Source organism: Trachemys scripta, chromosome 10 (assembly GCF_013100865.1).
Source record: "Trachemys scripta elegans isolate TJP31775 chromosome 10, CAS_Tse_1.0, whole genome shotgun sequence".
In the NCBI taxonomy this organism is placed as follows: domain Eukaryota; kingdom Metazoa; phylum Chordata; order Testudines; family Emydidae; genus Trachemys; species Trachemys scripta.
Genome location: NC_048307.1, coordinates 7,951,055 through 7,966,330, shown reverse-complemented (window position 1 = coordinate 7,966,330; position 15,276 = coordinate 7,951,055). Strand labels below are relative to the sequence as shown.

The 15,276-nt window shown below is 42.6% G+C and overlaps 1 protein-coding gene across 2 annotated transcripts in view; it reads left to right on the top strand.

The window, feature by feature from the left end:
• Window positions 1-15,276, top strand: part of USP22 (ubiquitin specific peptidase 22) — a 193,723-nt gene that overhangs the window by 99,063 nt on the left and 79,384 nt on the right. The window contains exons 4-5 of one of the 2 annotated variants that reach the window (XM_034784872.1): window positions 13,479-13,592; window positions 14,129-14,173. In XM_034784872.1, the coding sequence (XP_034640763.1) occupies window positions 13,479-13,592; window positions 14,129-14,173 (159 nt within the window). The remainder of the gene's footprint in view (window positions 1-13,478; window positions 13,593-14,128; window positions 14,174-15,276) is intronic. The other variant, XM_034784873.1, reaches the window with a different exon arrangement.

Below are 15,276 nucleotides of genomic sequence, written 5' to 3'. Positions count from 1 at the left end.
TCTTGTAAATATTTTGAGGCAGGCAGCAGTGCTGTCATTGTGAGGCATGTTGGTGTATAGGGAGGTGCAAGGATGGTGTTCTGAGGAAGATTGTTTAGGTTGTGGAGTTTCTGGAGGAAGTTGGTTGTGTCCTGGAGGAAGCTGGCCCTTTGTGTGGTGAGTAATTTGAGGATGGTTTAAATGAGTCCCAATATTCTTTCAGTAAGAGTGTCATGGCCAGACACAATGGGTCTGTCTGAGCTCTTTTGTTTGTGTATCTTGGGAGGCATGTAGAAGTTCCCTGGGATAGGTTCTTGGGGGATGAGGTTGTAGAGGTTTTTCTTGGAGATGTTTGGAGAAGGATTTGATGATACCCTTAAATTCCTGGGTTAAATTGGGCTGTGGGGGTCTTTTGAGTTCTTTATAGTAGGTGGTGTTGGTCAGTCGGGCTCATTAAGGTAGTCGTCATGGTTGAGGACTTCGATGGCACCTGCTTTATCCACTGGTTTGGTTACTATTTGGTGGTTCGATTTCAGGGACTGAATAATTGTTCTTTTGGTGGTGGAGAGATTGTGGTGGATGTGATGTGTGCTAAGGATTTCACAGTCAGTTGTTTTTTCCCCCCGGAAGCAATCAATATAATGATCAAGAGTGTGGTTTCATCTGCTATGGTGTGTCCAGTCAGATGATTATTTTTTCTTGAGACTGTCAGTGTGGACATGGGTAATTGGTGGTGGTGTTGTCTTTGTTGTGAAAGAATTCTTTGAGGCAGAGGCAGCGGAAGAATTCTTTTAGTTCTCCACATGTTAGTATGGTATCAGGTTCTGTGGTGGGGTGGAAGTTCATTCCCTTGGAGAATACAGATAATTCTGCTCTGGTTAGTCTTGATAAACTGTGTGGTGTCATGTAGTGTCCATGTGGTGAGTCCTGGTGTCTGGTTTCTCTTGGAGGTGGTTGTGTAGTTATTGTAGTTCGTTTCACTTTTTGTTTTTGTTTTGGATGGCTGTCATCAGGGTTTTTTTTTTTTTTTATAGTTCTGGGTTTCTTGCAAGATTTCCAGGTAGGTTTCCTGATATTTTTTTTTCCCCCAGTGTGGGAACATGAATGATTTCTTGTTTGAGGTGGTCCTTTCTGAAGTATGTGAGGTACAGTAAGTGGTTCCTCAATTTTTCTGAAGTCCTTCTGCAGAGCTGTTCAGCATATTTGGAGTTTTATGTAGAGGCCAGAGAGTTATAGATGGTGAAACTTCTGGGTATGATGGTTTGTTTCTTGCATGTACTCAGAAAGTAGATGTTGCTGTTAAGTTTTGCTTCCTTTTTCTTTGTATTGTGGAGTTTCCATTTCAGATGACAAAATTTGCATACAACAATGGAAAATATCAGTGTTGTTCCCAGGATATTAGAGAGACAAGGGGATGAGGTAATATCTTTTATTGGATCAACTTCAGTTGGTCAGAGAAACAAACTTGTGGAAAGGTCACAGAGCAGGTTAGTGGCAAAGCTGGGAACAGAACCCAGGTCTCCTGATTTTTATCAGTGCCCTGTTCACTGACCACTTTAGAGCTTACACAGAGCTCTTCTTCAGGTGTGGAAAAGGAACTCAGAGTGTCACAGCTAAATATGAGATGGGACAGATTGTTTAGCGTAAGTAGTTAACATATATTTCAAGGGACCATTTAAGGTGAAGTGGCCCATTATCATCTCATCAAGTGCACTAAATGCCCCAATAACATTGAGGATGAAATATATATATATATATATATAATATATAATGACAATGAAATGAGACAATCACTAGGCTCTTGGGTGACTTCACGCAGAAAAATGATAAAAGACAAGAACACCAGTGGGTGAACACTTTTCATAAAGCGATCAAGCTATAATTTGATCTCTCAGTCCTCCCTGACCTCAAAGGAAACCTGCACAACTTAAACCCCGACTCCCAGCTTCCTCCCCACCCTACTCCCATTTCACCTTGAATGGTCCCTTGAAATATGTGTTATCTACTTAAGCTAAACAATCGGTTCCATTTTGTATTGTTGAAATGTTGAAAGACACAGAAAATATCTAGTGGTCCTGACAGAAGAATGGGATCTCCAATTGTCATTGAGTGGCTTTCTCCTTTTAAAAATGAAGTTTATTTGAGGCCTTACCAAGCATAGAATTGATTTTAATAAGCTAGGTTTTAAAAGAAAGTTTTACAGAACTAACAAATAAAATTTAATGAGAAAAATGTGGATTGTCACCATTACCTGAAGGCCCAGAATAACTGGCAGCCTGAGCTTTATTAAACCTTCTTGTGTGTTTAAACCAAGTCAAACCTTTAAATCCCTCTTAAACAGCACTTAGACTTGTAGGGATTGGGTCCCTTTTGTATGTAATCAGTGTTAGCTCATATTTAAGATAAAGGCCAACTGATCTGAATATTGCTTCTAGGTTCTTCTCTATATAGTTTATTTCTGATGTTTTTTTTTAATGATTTTGGATCAACATGCATTTTTAACAAGCTTAGTTTAGTTATGTTTATTTTGATGTTTTCAGTGGTAGATATAATGGTGTGGAGTCCTGGCTTTAAAAGAATTAAAAAGAAATTGGGAGGAAGGGCAGTGAACTGCTGTACCAGTCAGTTTACTGAGAAATCTGACAGATGGTCATCAGTCACTGAATGTTAATACTCCGGATGTCTGCAGTGTTGTTGTAGCCATGTCTGTCCTAGGATATTATGGAGAAGGTGGGTGAGGTAATATCTTTTATTGGACCAACTTCTGTTGGTGAGAGAGAGAAACTTCCTAGCCTATACAGAGCTCTTAAACTGAAAGCCACAAGCAAACTTTTGTTTCTCCTCTTTCCCAGGAACTTCCAAACAATCTAGGATTATATCAAGTCTGTACCCATCAATGTTCAATCCATAAGCGGCAGGTGAACCCCCACTTTGAGGAGGCTAGCCCACCAGCCCCACCCCTTCTGCCCGAGGTCCCATCCCCCCACACGCCAGAGCCCCCAAATCTGCCCACCCATAACAGGAGGAGCCCTGAGGGCACTCCCCCCACCTGCAACCAGAGGAGTCCCGGGGTGACCAGCCCCCCCCCGCAACCTCCCCCCAAGTGCTGGGCCAAGCTGCTCCTCCCCGCCCTCCCCCCCGCCCCAGGCCAGGCCAGGCCAGGCCCAATGTCAGGCTGAGTTGAGCTGCTTCCCTCCCGCACGGAGCGCCAGGCCGAGCCGGCAGCCCCAGTGCCTGGCCGAGCCGTTTCTCTCCCCCACCAGACCCCTGCGCCTGCTGCTTGCTTGCAGCGTCCCTCCTCACTCTCCCACCCCCAAGGAGAAGCGAGTGGTGAGTACTGAGGGGGGAGGGGTGCAGGTAGGCACTGGGCAGGCGGTGGCAGCAGCAAGTGGTGGGGGGAGGGCCCTTGGGGAAGGGGCTGGGCCACTATGGCCCAGGTGTCCCCTGGTCTTCCCTGGCCTATTATACCCTCCACCCATGGTTCAATCCCAGGTACAGCAGTTTGAAGACTTAGGTTTTTTTCATAGGCTGTAGGTCTGGTGACAGACAGTTTTTTTGGCAAAGGCTGAAAAACATTGTTCCCCAAGCTCCAATCTCAAATTATGTGGCAAAACAGTTGTCCTGCTTGTGTGGACAGGGTCAGCTGTGTAGCAGTTGTAAAGTTTCATACACCGTTTACATTATTGTGTAGCTGTAGACCTAGGGAGAGCCTCAGTCTGCTTCATTGGATTTTGTTCCTACCATTTAATTCCACAATTCTTAATATAGTCAGACTGACTGGAGGAAGGTGAGTTTTTCAGTAGAGAAAGAAGCAGGTTTTTAATATTTCTGAAAGCATTACTATAGCCTATAAAAAAAGAACTTGAGGGACAATGCTTGTTTGAAATGAGGATTACACAATAATGGCCATGTAGCACTGACATACTCGTAAGTGAACGGTTGCTATAGAAATGGGGTGTGAGTGTGTGTTTGTGTGGGAGTTTGAGCATTTCAAAAACAAAACGTTTTTTAAAAATGTGTGTGTTTGTTTTGGAAGATGCTGAAGGCGTGTTTATTGTAACTCCTATTGCTTTTTACCTTGCAACTTCATTGTAAATCAACGCAACCTTAATTAGATATATATTTTAAACCCTGTTAATAGAATGTGAAGGATGGATGATATTGTAATTTTAGTATTGTCAGTTTAATCACTCTGGTAATAGGCTGGGGGCAGTATTGAGCTTTCAAGTAGATTGTTAACTTGCAAATGATGATGGAAATTTGCAACCCCCCCCATCCCTGTGGGTGGTGTGAGAAACCTTGCCAACAGGACACCCGCCATATCTTAACACTTAGGCTGGGGCGGGGGTGGAGGAGAAGGCCGTCAAAAGTTTTACTTACCTTTTGACTATCATGAAGCAGATTTCTGATTCAATTAATATATCAGGTGGATCTGTCTACAAGTTTAGATTCCTTTTATGACTTACTGTGCTAAAGGTCTGAGGTTCACTCAGTCAGCCTGAGAATTCTTAGCAATGATGCAAAGTGTTTCCAAGCCTCTCAGCACTAGGGAGGGAAGTAGGAAGAAGGCCAATATGCGCCTATCATTGTGCTAATACACCAAATCCTCAAAATGTGGGGTGAAGTTTGGATTGTCCTTCCCAATGGATGTCAGAGCATTGTTATTCAGGAGGCTGGTTAAGGATAACACCTTAGGTGAGTTTTGGGGCATGTTATTAGACTAAGCATATTTTGTAAAAAGGTTACCATAATTAAGGCTACGATTTAGTCACAGGTATTTTTAGTAAAAGTCATGGACAGGTCACAGGTAATAACCAAAAAGTCACTGACAGTGACCTGTCCATGACTTTTACTAAATACCCCATACTAAATCTTAGGTGCTGGGGAGGAGGTGCTCTGGTAGTTGCTGCTGCTCCTGGGGGTGGGGGACAGCCCGGGGCCTTGCCACCACTGCTGCTCCTGGGTGAGGATGCCCCGGGACCCCGTCGCCACCACTCTGGGCCAGGGGGCAGCCTGGGGCCCCACCACTGCTGCTGCTCCTCCAGGCGGGGGTGACATAGGGTTCCGCTGCTGCTCCCGGACCGCTGCTCCAGTCTAGCGCCCGGGACCAGTTGCCTTGGGCTGCCAGAGCAGCGGCCAGTGCGGCTGACCCCAGGACCCACCCCTGTGGCTCAGGCAGCCCTGGGGTCAGCCACACCAGCTGCAGCTGCGGAGGTCACGGAAAGTCATGGAATCCGTGACCTCCGTGAAAGACTCACAGCATTAACCATAACTACTCTTTTTGTCTTTCCTGTCTGTAACAATACTGGAGGCTCTTGATAGAATGAGAAGGCATTGATTTAGCGTTAGTGGTGTTGTTTTGGTTCTCTCACAAGTTTATCAGTTATATGAGAACTTGGACCACAGAAACATGAACATTATGGCTTTTGTTCTTACATTGGATGTGGAGAGAGCTACATTTTTGTATTTCATAGTTAGAAATAACCAAGATCCACATAAAGTTAATAGCTGCTTGACTTAATTCATAAAGGGGAGATTTTGCAAAGGAGAGATCCATGGCTCATGCCCACATTAAAATTTTGGTAGCTACTCCAATCAAGATGGACCCGTTATATATGCAAAGGGAAATAAGTTCTTTGAGGCATTGGTATGGGCTCAAATTATTTTTCTGAGGGGAAAGTTTTATTATTTATTTACATTAGTGTCCACTTTGTGCTAGGTACTTTCCAAACATTTAAGAAGGACAACAAGCTCACAATGTTAGCTTTGTTTACCATGCAGGCAGAGGTACACGGTTATATCAGACAAGCATGTCCCCATATTTTCATGCTATATTAGTGATGCCTGTCCTTTAATGTAGTACTTTAAACACCAGAGGGAAATAGAATGCAGATAATGGTGTTTTGAACAGGGATGTTGGTGGAGTAGGTTTGTTTCAATGCTACCTTTAACTATATTTGTTCCTCTTGGGTCTGAAAGGCACAGGCCATACAAATGCATTTGAAGCTTCCAAGAAAAATGAATATCGTTAATCATAGAACGAATGAGGTCTGCGATGCAATAAAATAAAATATATGATACGATATTTTTGGCAATGCCTACAGTGACCCAAAAAGTTTAGGGAAAAATGATGAAAATTTTCCTGGTTTAAAAGTGAAATATTTTATAGATTTGTAACACATTGTGATTTGGGGTTGAAAACCACTCCTTGAAGCCTGTTTAGGTTGGTAGGTTTCCTTGTTTTGTTTGTTTGTTTGTTTGTTTGTTTGTTTGTGGGGGTTTTTTTGCTTGCAAGGTAACTTTGATTATTATGGAGTTGCTCAGCAAAAAACCCTCTCAGATGTGTATCTACCAAACTGAGTATGTATCAAACACATTTTTGAGGCTATGGTAAAGCATATAATTGGGGACAGAGGTGTGGTTACATCTATACATCATAAAAGTGTCAGTAAATTTTCAATTCTATCTCTGTTGGGCCTGATCCCTCTCTGAGCTCTCTTCATTAAAGGCCAGAGTAACATGTTTTTACCCGATATGCAAATATTCATAATTAGTTTGCAAATCACACTTTTTTAATATTCATTTTTTCTCTTCTGTGTTTCATTATTTTACCGTCTGCTTAAAAACAAATAACTTTCCAAGAGGCATTCCCTGACATAAACCCAAGTGTTATCTTGCTGTGTATATTATGCAGTACATGAATATAAATAGTACTTCACAACACAAATGGAGTGGTCACGGTTGATGTGCAGGAACATACACTGAAACTGGAATGATAAAGATTAGCACAGCCCCCTGGTGAAAAGATAACACACCTCTCTGTGAAGTGGTCCATGTTGAGTTGTACAGAGCCAGTTTTGTTGAGTTTCAGTAAAGTATCGTGTGACCTGAATGCATGGAAAGACTTAGCAGGATCAGATCCACTGACTCTGAAGTGGTCACCTTTGCTTTTTTACACATTGCAACCTAACTCCCACAGTCTACCTGTTTCTCCCTTTAAACATTGTGATGGGGACATCAGCAGATTCATTTGGCAAAGCAAAAAACTCATGCCTGAATGCAACACTTTTGTTGGCCCAAAGAGGAAAATGGGGGAGCCAGGATTGGCCTCCCTAAATTTAATACTTAGGGTTGCCAAGCCTCCAGGATTGTCCTGGAGTCTCCAGGAATGAAAGATTAATATTTAATTAAAGGTTATGTCATGTGATGAAACCTCCAGGAATACGTCCAAGCAAAAATGGCAACCCTACTGACGTCTGAGCTGCTTTCCTTCAGAACTCTCCAGAACTTGGGGAGGGAGGTGTGTGAGACACACAGGAATGTTCCGTGTGTGTGGTGGGGCCTGGGCCAGTCTCCCCAGGGGGTGGAGAGAGAGAGCCCCACCAAATCCGTCTCTGCCACCAGCCCAGCTCTGCCCTCGCTCCCTCTCCACCCCGAGGCCTGCTCCACTTCTAACCCCAGCTCCTTCCCCCATCTTCAGTTCTGCCCCCAGCTCCACCATCAGCACAGATTCCTCTGCTGAGGAAGCCTTGGCTGTACATTAATGCTGGGAGGGGGAGGGGGAGGGGGACGAAAGATTCAATTACTGTTGGGGGGGGGTGCAACAGGAAAAGTTTGGGCACCACTTCTCTAAACTGTTATGAGTTGTGTACATAAAGGTGTGCTAGGAGATCAAGTTGAGGATCTTGTCAAATGTAGTATTATCAAGTTGGGCTTTTTGTTCTAAGGGGGAAAATGTTAGTATGGAAGATATAAAAAATACTATATGTTGGAAAGTTCCTCCTTTTCTGTATATTAAAATTCTGCACCTTGCCTGCACTATTCCGAGTAAACCTGAATTTAAGTGTGCAGCTATTCCTTTTGCGACTCATCTAATAGCACTATCAAAGGCTTTGTTTTGCATACTTACTGGGTTTTTTTAGTTGTATTCTACAAAAATAACAATTTATGGGACGCATGGGAGAATAGTCCGGGTATTACATTCACGAAATCTAATAAAATAACCATCTGGAGGAGGGGAAAGCTATTCCTCTATAGGATTTACAATATATTACTCTTTTTTGTGTCCATGCAATCAGCTCCACATACTTTCTGCCCCTTCTGTTGGAAGGGCTGTGGCCAGTGCAAATGACTTCTGCACATATGGTGGAGTAGAAGGTGAACAAAAACTTTATACAACATAAACACAAAAAGCACTAATTGATAACGTTTGCTTTATTTTTGAAAACAAAATATGTATTGATTTTATTTGAAAATTAAGTGGCAACCAAAGAACAAATTGTCTGATATCTAAGAAGAAACAAGTTTTAAAGTATCAGAGGGGTAGCCATGTTAGTCTGTATCCACAAAAACAATGAGGAGTCCGGTGGCACCTTAAAGACTAACAAATTTATTTGGGCATAAGCTTTCGTGGCTAAAAAACCCACTTCTTCAGATGCATGGAGTGAAAATTACAGTTTTAAAGTGTTTTTGATGCTTCAAATCCTGCTGTTGTAATGATCAGGGCCCAGAAACAGTTGGTATGTGCCCATACATTAGCTCAACACCTTTCTGACATCTCTCCACCCTTGTCAGTACCAGCTGGTCACTAGTGCAAAACTTCAACACTGCAGCTGTCTGAGACTGCATAGGTCAACTGCTTTCATGCTATTACTAGCATCTGCCAGTAGAGGGAGCATCACCAGAGCCACATACAAGTATGGGTGGTGGTTGTGCGGAAGCCGCAGTATTAGGATCTGCTACAGGCATTATTTTCTGCTCTGGTGGATAGGGCCGGTGCATGGAAGTTTCGCCTAGGGCGCGAAACTTCCTTCCCCCCCCCCCCCCGCCCCGCGGCCGTCCCCCCCCCCCCGGGGCCCCCCCCCCCCCCCCGGGAGCCGTGCGGCAGCTCCCCTCCCCCCCGCTCTGAGGCACCTCCCCCCGCAGCAGCTCCCCACCCTCCTGGCCCAGGGAGCCGTGCAGCAGCTCCCCACCCCAGCTCACCTCTGCTCTGCCTCCTCCCCGAGCACGCCGCCCCCGCTCTAATTCTTCTCCCCTCCCAGGCTTGTGGCGCCAAACAGCTGATTTGCGCTGCAAGTCTGGGAGGCGGGAGAAGTGGAGCGGCCACTGCGCTGGGAGAGGGAGTCTGAGCCACATGTGTCAGCGCGCCGCCGGCAGCCCAGCCCAGGAACGCTGTAAAAAAAAAAAAAATTGGGGGCACTGCTTTTTGGCGCCCCCAAATCTTGGCACCCTAGACAACCGCCTAGTTTGCCTTAATGGTAGCACCGGCCCTGCTGGCGGAGGGTTGGTTGCAGTAGCAATAGTAGTAGTAGGAGGTGGTGTTGGTACTGGAGGAATGGAATGTGTTTAGGAAAGGAGAGCTTGGTGCCTGTCTGTAAGTAGCTTGGAAGCACCAGAGCATTCCCTGAAGCCACTGGAGTAATAGCAGATAAGCCAGGAGGAGAAGCAGTCCAGGAAGAGTAGAGTGCACACTAGCAAGGAACCTGAGGCACTGATGCACCCAGCTAGGTTCCAGACTGAAATAAGACATTCTGTCTAGGTGCTTTAGTTGTGGGTGGAGCTGTGGTGGTGGGCAAAGCTTTGGAGAGTAAAACCACCTATTTTTTCCACTCTGGCCCCTGACGATGATTTGATGCAACAAAAAACAATTTTTTTTGTTCATTTGGGAAAAAAAACTGTAATACACATTTTTTACAAATGCTTAAAAGAAGTATTAAAAAGTAACCCTAAAATACTGCGCTGTTGATGTGCATACATAAATTCAGCTAATGCTAATTAATGAGTTGTGTGCTTGAAGGGAATAGACTTAACTGCAAAGAATGTGAAATCATTACAGTTAAAATAGCATTAATCTCTAGTTTTTGATTATGTATATAAAAATAGTCTGACCTCATTGGGAACTGTAATGGAGAAATTTATATCACAATGCCTTTGATGTGTACACTGGCAGCTGAAGAAATGTGTAGCAAGAGAACTCACATGGTTTAACAGTGTAGGCTATAAGTATTCGTTCCAATGGAAATAGCTTATTTTATTTCCATAGGGTTAGGGTAGGCAGATAAATTAATGTGTAAAAAGAGGCATAGCAAGTAAGTTGAAAACCACTAGCTCATTTTGAACCTTAAATTATTTGCCAATTAAAACTTTTTATGGAAGATAAAGTCCATTATTTTTAATAGTAATATTATAACGTCCTGTCCTTCCATTCTGTTGTAATGAAGCATGTATGTTTGAGCTGTTTCCTTGGTACTTGAGATAATTTACCCCAAATCTATCATAATCTTGTTAATGATGTAAAGTATTGGAGTATGTACAACAGACTTTGTACTGTGCACATAGGGGTGCTGAAGGAGGACTTGTCTTTAAGAGCTCTTAATCAAGCATTGGAATGATTATGGAATTCTTCCAGCCTGGTGGTTCTGTTGTCCATAGTTTTTTATTCCATAGATTTCTTTCTCACTCTGCTCTGAATGAGTGGTGTCTCCTCAGTACGGATGTCTCCTGCAGGATTCCCTACTGGCTTTGGTACTTTGGCACCCAGCTGTGTAGAATCAGATCGTTGACAAATATATAACTGCAAACAAACTCTCTATGTACTACATGACTATTGGCCCTAAAGATAGTTTGAATATATAGTAAAAGCTATGCTCTAGAAACCGGCATTTCTGATATCTCCCAATACAAATCTTCAATAGGGTTGCCAGGTGTCCAGTTTTCCACCAGAACACCCAGTCGAAAAGGGACTTTGGCGGCTCCAGTCAGCACTGCTGACCGGGCCATTAAAAGTCCAGTTGGTGTGGGATCAGCAGGTTTCCTCCTGGCTCCACATGGCTCCCTGGAAGCGGCAACATGTCCCTGCTGTTCCTATGCGGAGGAATGGCTATGGGAGCTCTATGCGCTAACCCGGCCTTCCTCGAGCACTGGCTTCACAGCTCCCATTGGCCTGGAACCATGGCCAACGGGAGCTGTGGGGGCTGCACCCGTGGGCGGAGGCAGCATGCAGAGCCGCCTGGCTGCGCCTCCACCTAGTAGCAGCAGGAACATGTTGCCACTTGAAAGGAGCCGCCTGAGGTGAGTCACCTGGATCCGGCACCCCAAGCCCCCTCCCGCAACCCAGTCTCCTGCTCTGATCCCTTTCCGCATCCAAACTCCCTCCCAGAGCCCACGCCCCGCACCCCTCCTGTGCCCCAGCCCTGAGCCACCTCCCGCACCCAAACTCCCTCCCTCCATTGGTAAGTATAACTCCTAGTTAACTGGAATTTTTGACTGTCACCCCCCATTCCCCCAACATGCCGGATAACAAAGCTTTTCCTGTTGTTAGTGTTTATAGGGTGCTTAATAGATCTGAAGGGTTCAGTAGCCTTATTATGCCCTGAATAATTGTACAATTTTACCTGATTTTGGCTTCAGAACCAATACTGTAGGATTAGAAGTAAATCATCTAACTGAAAGAGGATGGCTAATAACATACATTGTTCAAAATTGTTTATTGTTGAAGAAAATGAAGAATAGGTAACACTGGTAAAGTACAACCCTAGTGTAAGCAGATATTGTACAATTCATACCACTACTTCTGCAGTTTAATTATGACCTTCTAACATTTCTTACTATTTTGTTCCAGGGTATCACCTCAGGTTAGACTCCCGGCCCCTTTAGTGATATTCTCATAAAGGCGTTATTATTAATTTGTTTTCTGGTAGTGCCTAAATGCCCCAAATCAGGATCAGGACTCCATTGTACTAGGCAAGTACAAAATGTGACAGAAAGTCCCTGTCCCAAATTGTTTACAATGTTAACAGAAAAGATAGACAAGCGCGGGGAAAAGATGTAGCATATAATCAGAGTGATGGCTAGTAAACACCATGTTAATTCCTTTTTTATAAGTTTCCCTTTTTAAAAGTATATATAGTGGGTTATAGTGTGAGCAGGGGGACAGTATGAATTAATAAAGCATAGGAGTGGAAAAAAAGGAAGACTAATATGGAGAGGGGAGGGAGGGGGAAGGTTAGAGGGGAATATGGCGAGCATAAAGAGTAAAGTTGCAGCAGAGACACACTGAGGAAAGGGTTGAGGTGGTTTGAAGAAAATGTCTCGCAATCAGCAAGGAAGAAAACATGTCTAGAATCAAAAAAGGGGGGAGGAGGGGGAAAGAGGAGGATGGAGAGTTGGTCAGGAAGTTCCAAAAGTTCTGGTAATGGTGCTGCTTCAAGTTCTAGGTGAGCTAATGGAGTCTCTTGGCTTCAAGGGGCTGACTCCACCTCCAGTTTTTCTCCCAAATTGGACTGGCTGGGGCTGGGCAGGGAACTAACTATATGAACCCTAGTGCACTGGGTGTGGGGGGTCCCCAGAAGGGGATCCCCACTTTGTCTGTGGGTAGTGAGCAGCACAACCCCAGTTGCATTTTGTTTTTAAAATCTGCTGTAGAATCAGTCAAAACTATTCCTATTAATCCTCTTAATTTGATAATGGTTTCCATTGTAGAAAAATAATTTAAATTTTGTCACCTTATGCTGTGAATAAAGGAAATTCAAAATCAGCAAAATGGAGGAAACAGCATCTTGGGGGAAACAGTGGTGTTCTTCTCAGTTGTCCTAAGGATGCAAGTCATGCTTTGTTGCTGTTCATAGCTAGTAAATTCATCATTTGGCAGCACCCATTTGAATTTTGTCATTCCCTAAGTACACTATGGTTTGATCTGTTTTGAATGACTGAGAATCAACAGCTTGCTATGATTCATATTATTAAATTTATTTCTATCTCATCCAGTGTATTAATAAAATGTCTTTTGCCTGGTCACCTGACACTTTCTTGTATTACAGCTCTTTCAGTTATTTAGTGGCCTGCCACTATTTGACCTGAAAGAAAAAGGACTTTTGCAACATTGGTCATAATTAGTTTGTCCAAATTAAAATTGAAAGAAAAAGCTAATGTCGGCAGTGAACAACTTTGCAAAAGATCATTGGCCGGAACGAAAAGTACTTGAAATTTTTAATATATTTGAATGTTTAGTGCCTGATCCGTTTGAATTTTCATTCAGGTTTTAAATCTACACTTTGAAGTTAATTATTGAATTTAAACAAAAACATCTGTGTTTTCTGTTTTAGAAATAGAAAAAGTAAATTCTCTCCAGCATATCAACTCTTCAGATTGTGGTATAAGACTAACTGTGCATGCCTAGTAATCAGTTGCTTTAATTAAGGCTTTTGGTTACTTGTATCTTGCATTGTAATTACGTATTGCAGAATACAAGGCAAACTTGAGCCAGCTAACACTTTACCATTGGTGTCTTCTTCCTCTGCCTTTAACAGTTAGATAACTGAAAAATCCCCCAACAGGTTTTCCAGTTTCTAATTGCACAGCCATTTTTGTAGAGGAAAGAAGTACATGGAAGATAGAATGCCAAATGTGGAAGCCTTTCTTCTAGATTTGAACTCTCACTTTCTTTCTCTCTCTCTCTTCTTCTTCTTTTTTTTTTTTTTTTTTTCCTTTCTGTTTTGCAGCCATAGACCTTTTGTATGGGGGTATATACTGCTTTATGTGTCAAGATTACATATACGACAAAGACATGGAACAAATTGCCAAAGAGGAACAACGGAAGGCTTGGAAATTACAAGGTTTGGTTTTCCTGCCTGAATTTCTTTTATTTGTTTTTAATCATACCTGTCCCTCCCATTTGTCAATGGCAAAAACCAGTAAGGGGAAGAGAGAGATCTTTAGGGACAGTAGTGCAGATTGTGGGAGAGAGATTTATAGATATTGCTATCCAGGAGCTAGACTGTTAGTTTAATATGTGCACCACACTAAATTATAACAAAATTTTATTTTTTTTAATTACAATATAATATAAAATCCTCTATCATGATCATGGACAACTTACCTAATTGTCATCAGAGTGAGATCTATATCAGGTAGAAAATGTAACAATCTACCTTGTAGACTATCTTAGGTATCTCAGGCAAGAAATCTGTTCCCCTCACATGAAATGCCACCTTTGTCTGTGATTTTTTTATAGAATGTGCCAGCTTACATACACACACCCATCTTCTGATTGTACACACACAGTATATGTGTAAAGATATTTACACACAAATATATGTACACACATTTGTTTTGTTATTCAGTTTGCTTTCCCTAATTTTTTCTTTTTTAGCCTTCACCCCAACAGTGGTTTCTCACTACCAGTGTACAATGACAGGTAAGAGGCGTGGGCTGGCGACGCACTTCACTAACAAGCGTCCCTTTGCTGATTATCCTGCCATGTTAGACATGAATCATGGTTAAGAATGCCAGTTTCATAATGCAGATTGTTTTCCTCTTCTTTTGGTTATGTTCCAGGGATCCAGTAGTAGTAATGTATTTAATTTCCCATATCCTTCCCTTGATTGAGCTACTCCAAAGCAAATATTTTCCTTTTTTTGGGGGGGAGAGGATGTAAAGATTCTCTTAACCAATCTGAGTAGTGTTTAAATGATCTCTTGTGGAAGCTTAACATCTTCCATTTTCAATGGTTCCTAGAAATGTTTTTTCTTAAAGTGGGGAAGTCTGTTTTTGAAGGCAGACTGTTTATACCCAATTATACACTGCTCTTAATGAATCTATGGCATCCCTTTCGTGTGATAGACCTAGCCAGGGGCTGAAATGCAAATAAACTATTCCCACCCTCACTTCAAGACATCTTTTAAGAGTAGCAGCTGTAGGTATATTAAGCAGACCTTAACTGGAACATTCTTGGAGTATCATGAAACAACAGCTGCATATTGATTTATCCAAAAAAACCCACCAAATTCTCCTTTTTGCCCCTTACTAAAGTATTTTGAAGCAGTTCAGTCAGGAAGGGAAGGTAGTAGAGGATCTTAGAACAAGAAAATCATGGCATGAAATGCTTTCCTGCAAAGTATTTTGTTGCAATTATCTGGGAAAGTATTTTTAAACCTTGCATTTGGTCTGTGCTCCTCTATCTTTAATAACTCCTCAAATCTGTTTAAAATTTGCTATCTTGAGCCCAAGAGTTAATCAACTACAAGAGCAAAACAGTTGCTCAGGACGTAATAGGAATTTTATGGACTTTTCCTCTCCTTCATTTTAATGAGTAAATTCAAAGAGCATTTTCTTAATTTTGCTGTCCCCAGGAACAGTATCTCTGTACTTTCTGAACCAAGACACACCAGTCTGCCTTCCAGCAGATGTTAGCGTTTTTAGAACAGTCCAGAAAGATTTATGTACCACGTTTTCAGACGCAGGAGTCCAAAACAGGGATAAACTGTTAAGATATAAAATGTAGCTACTTCTGTTCCTGAA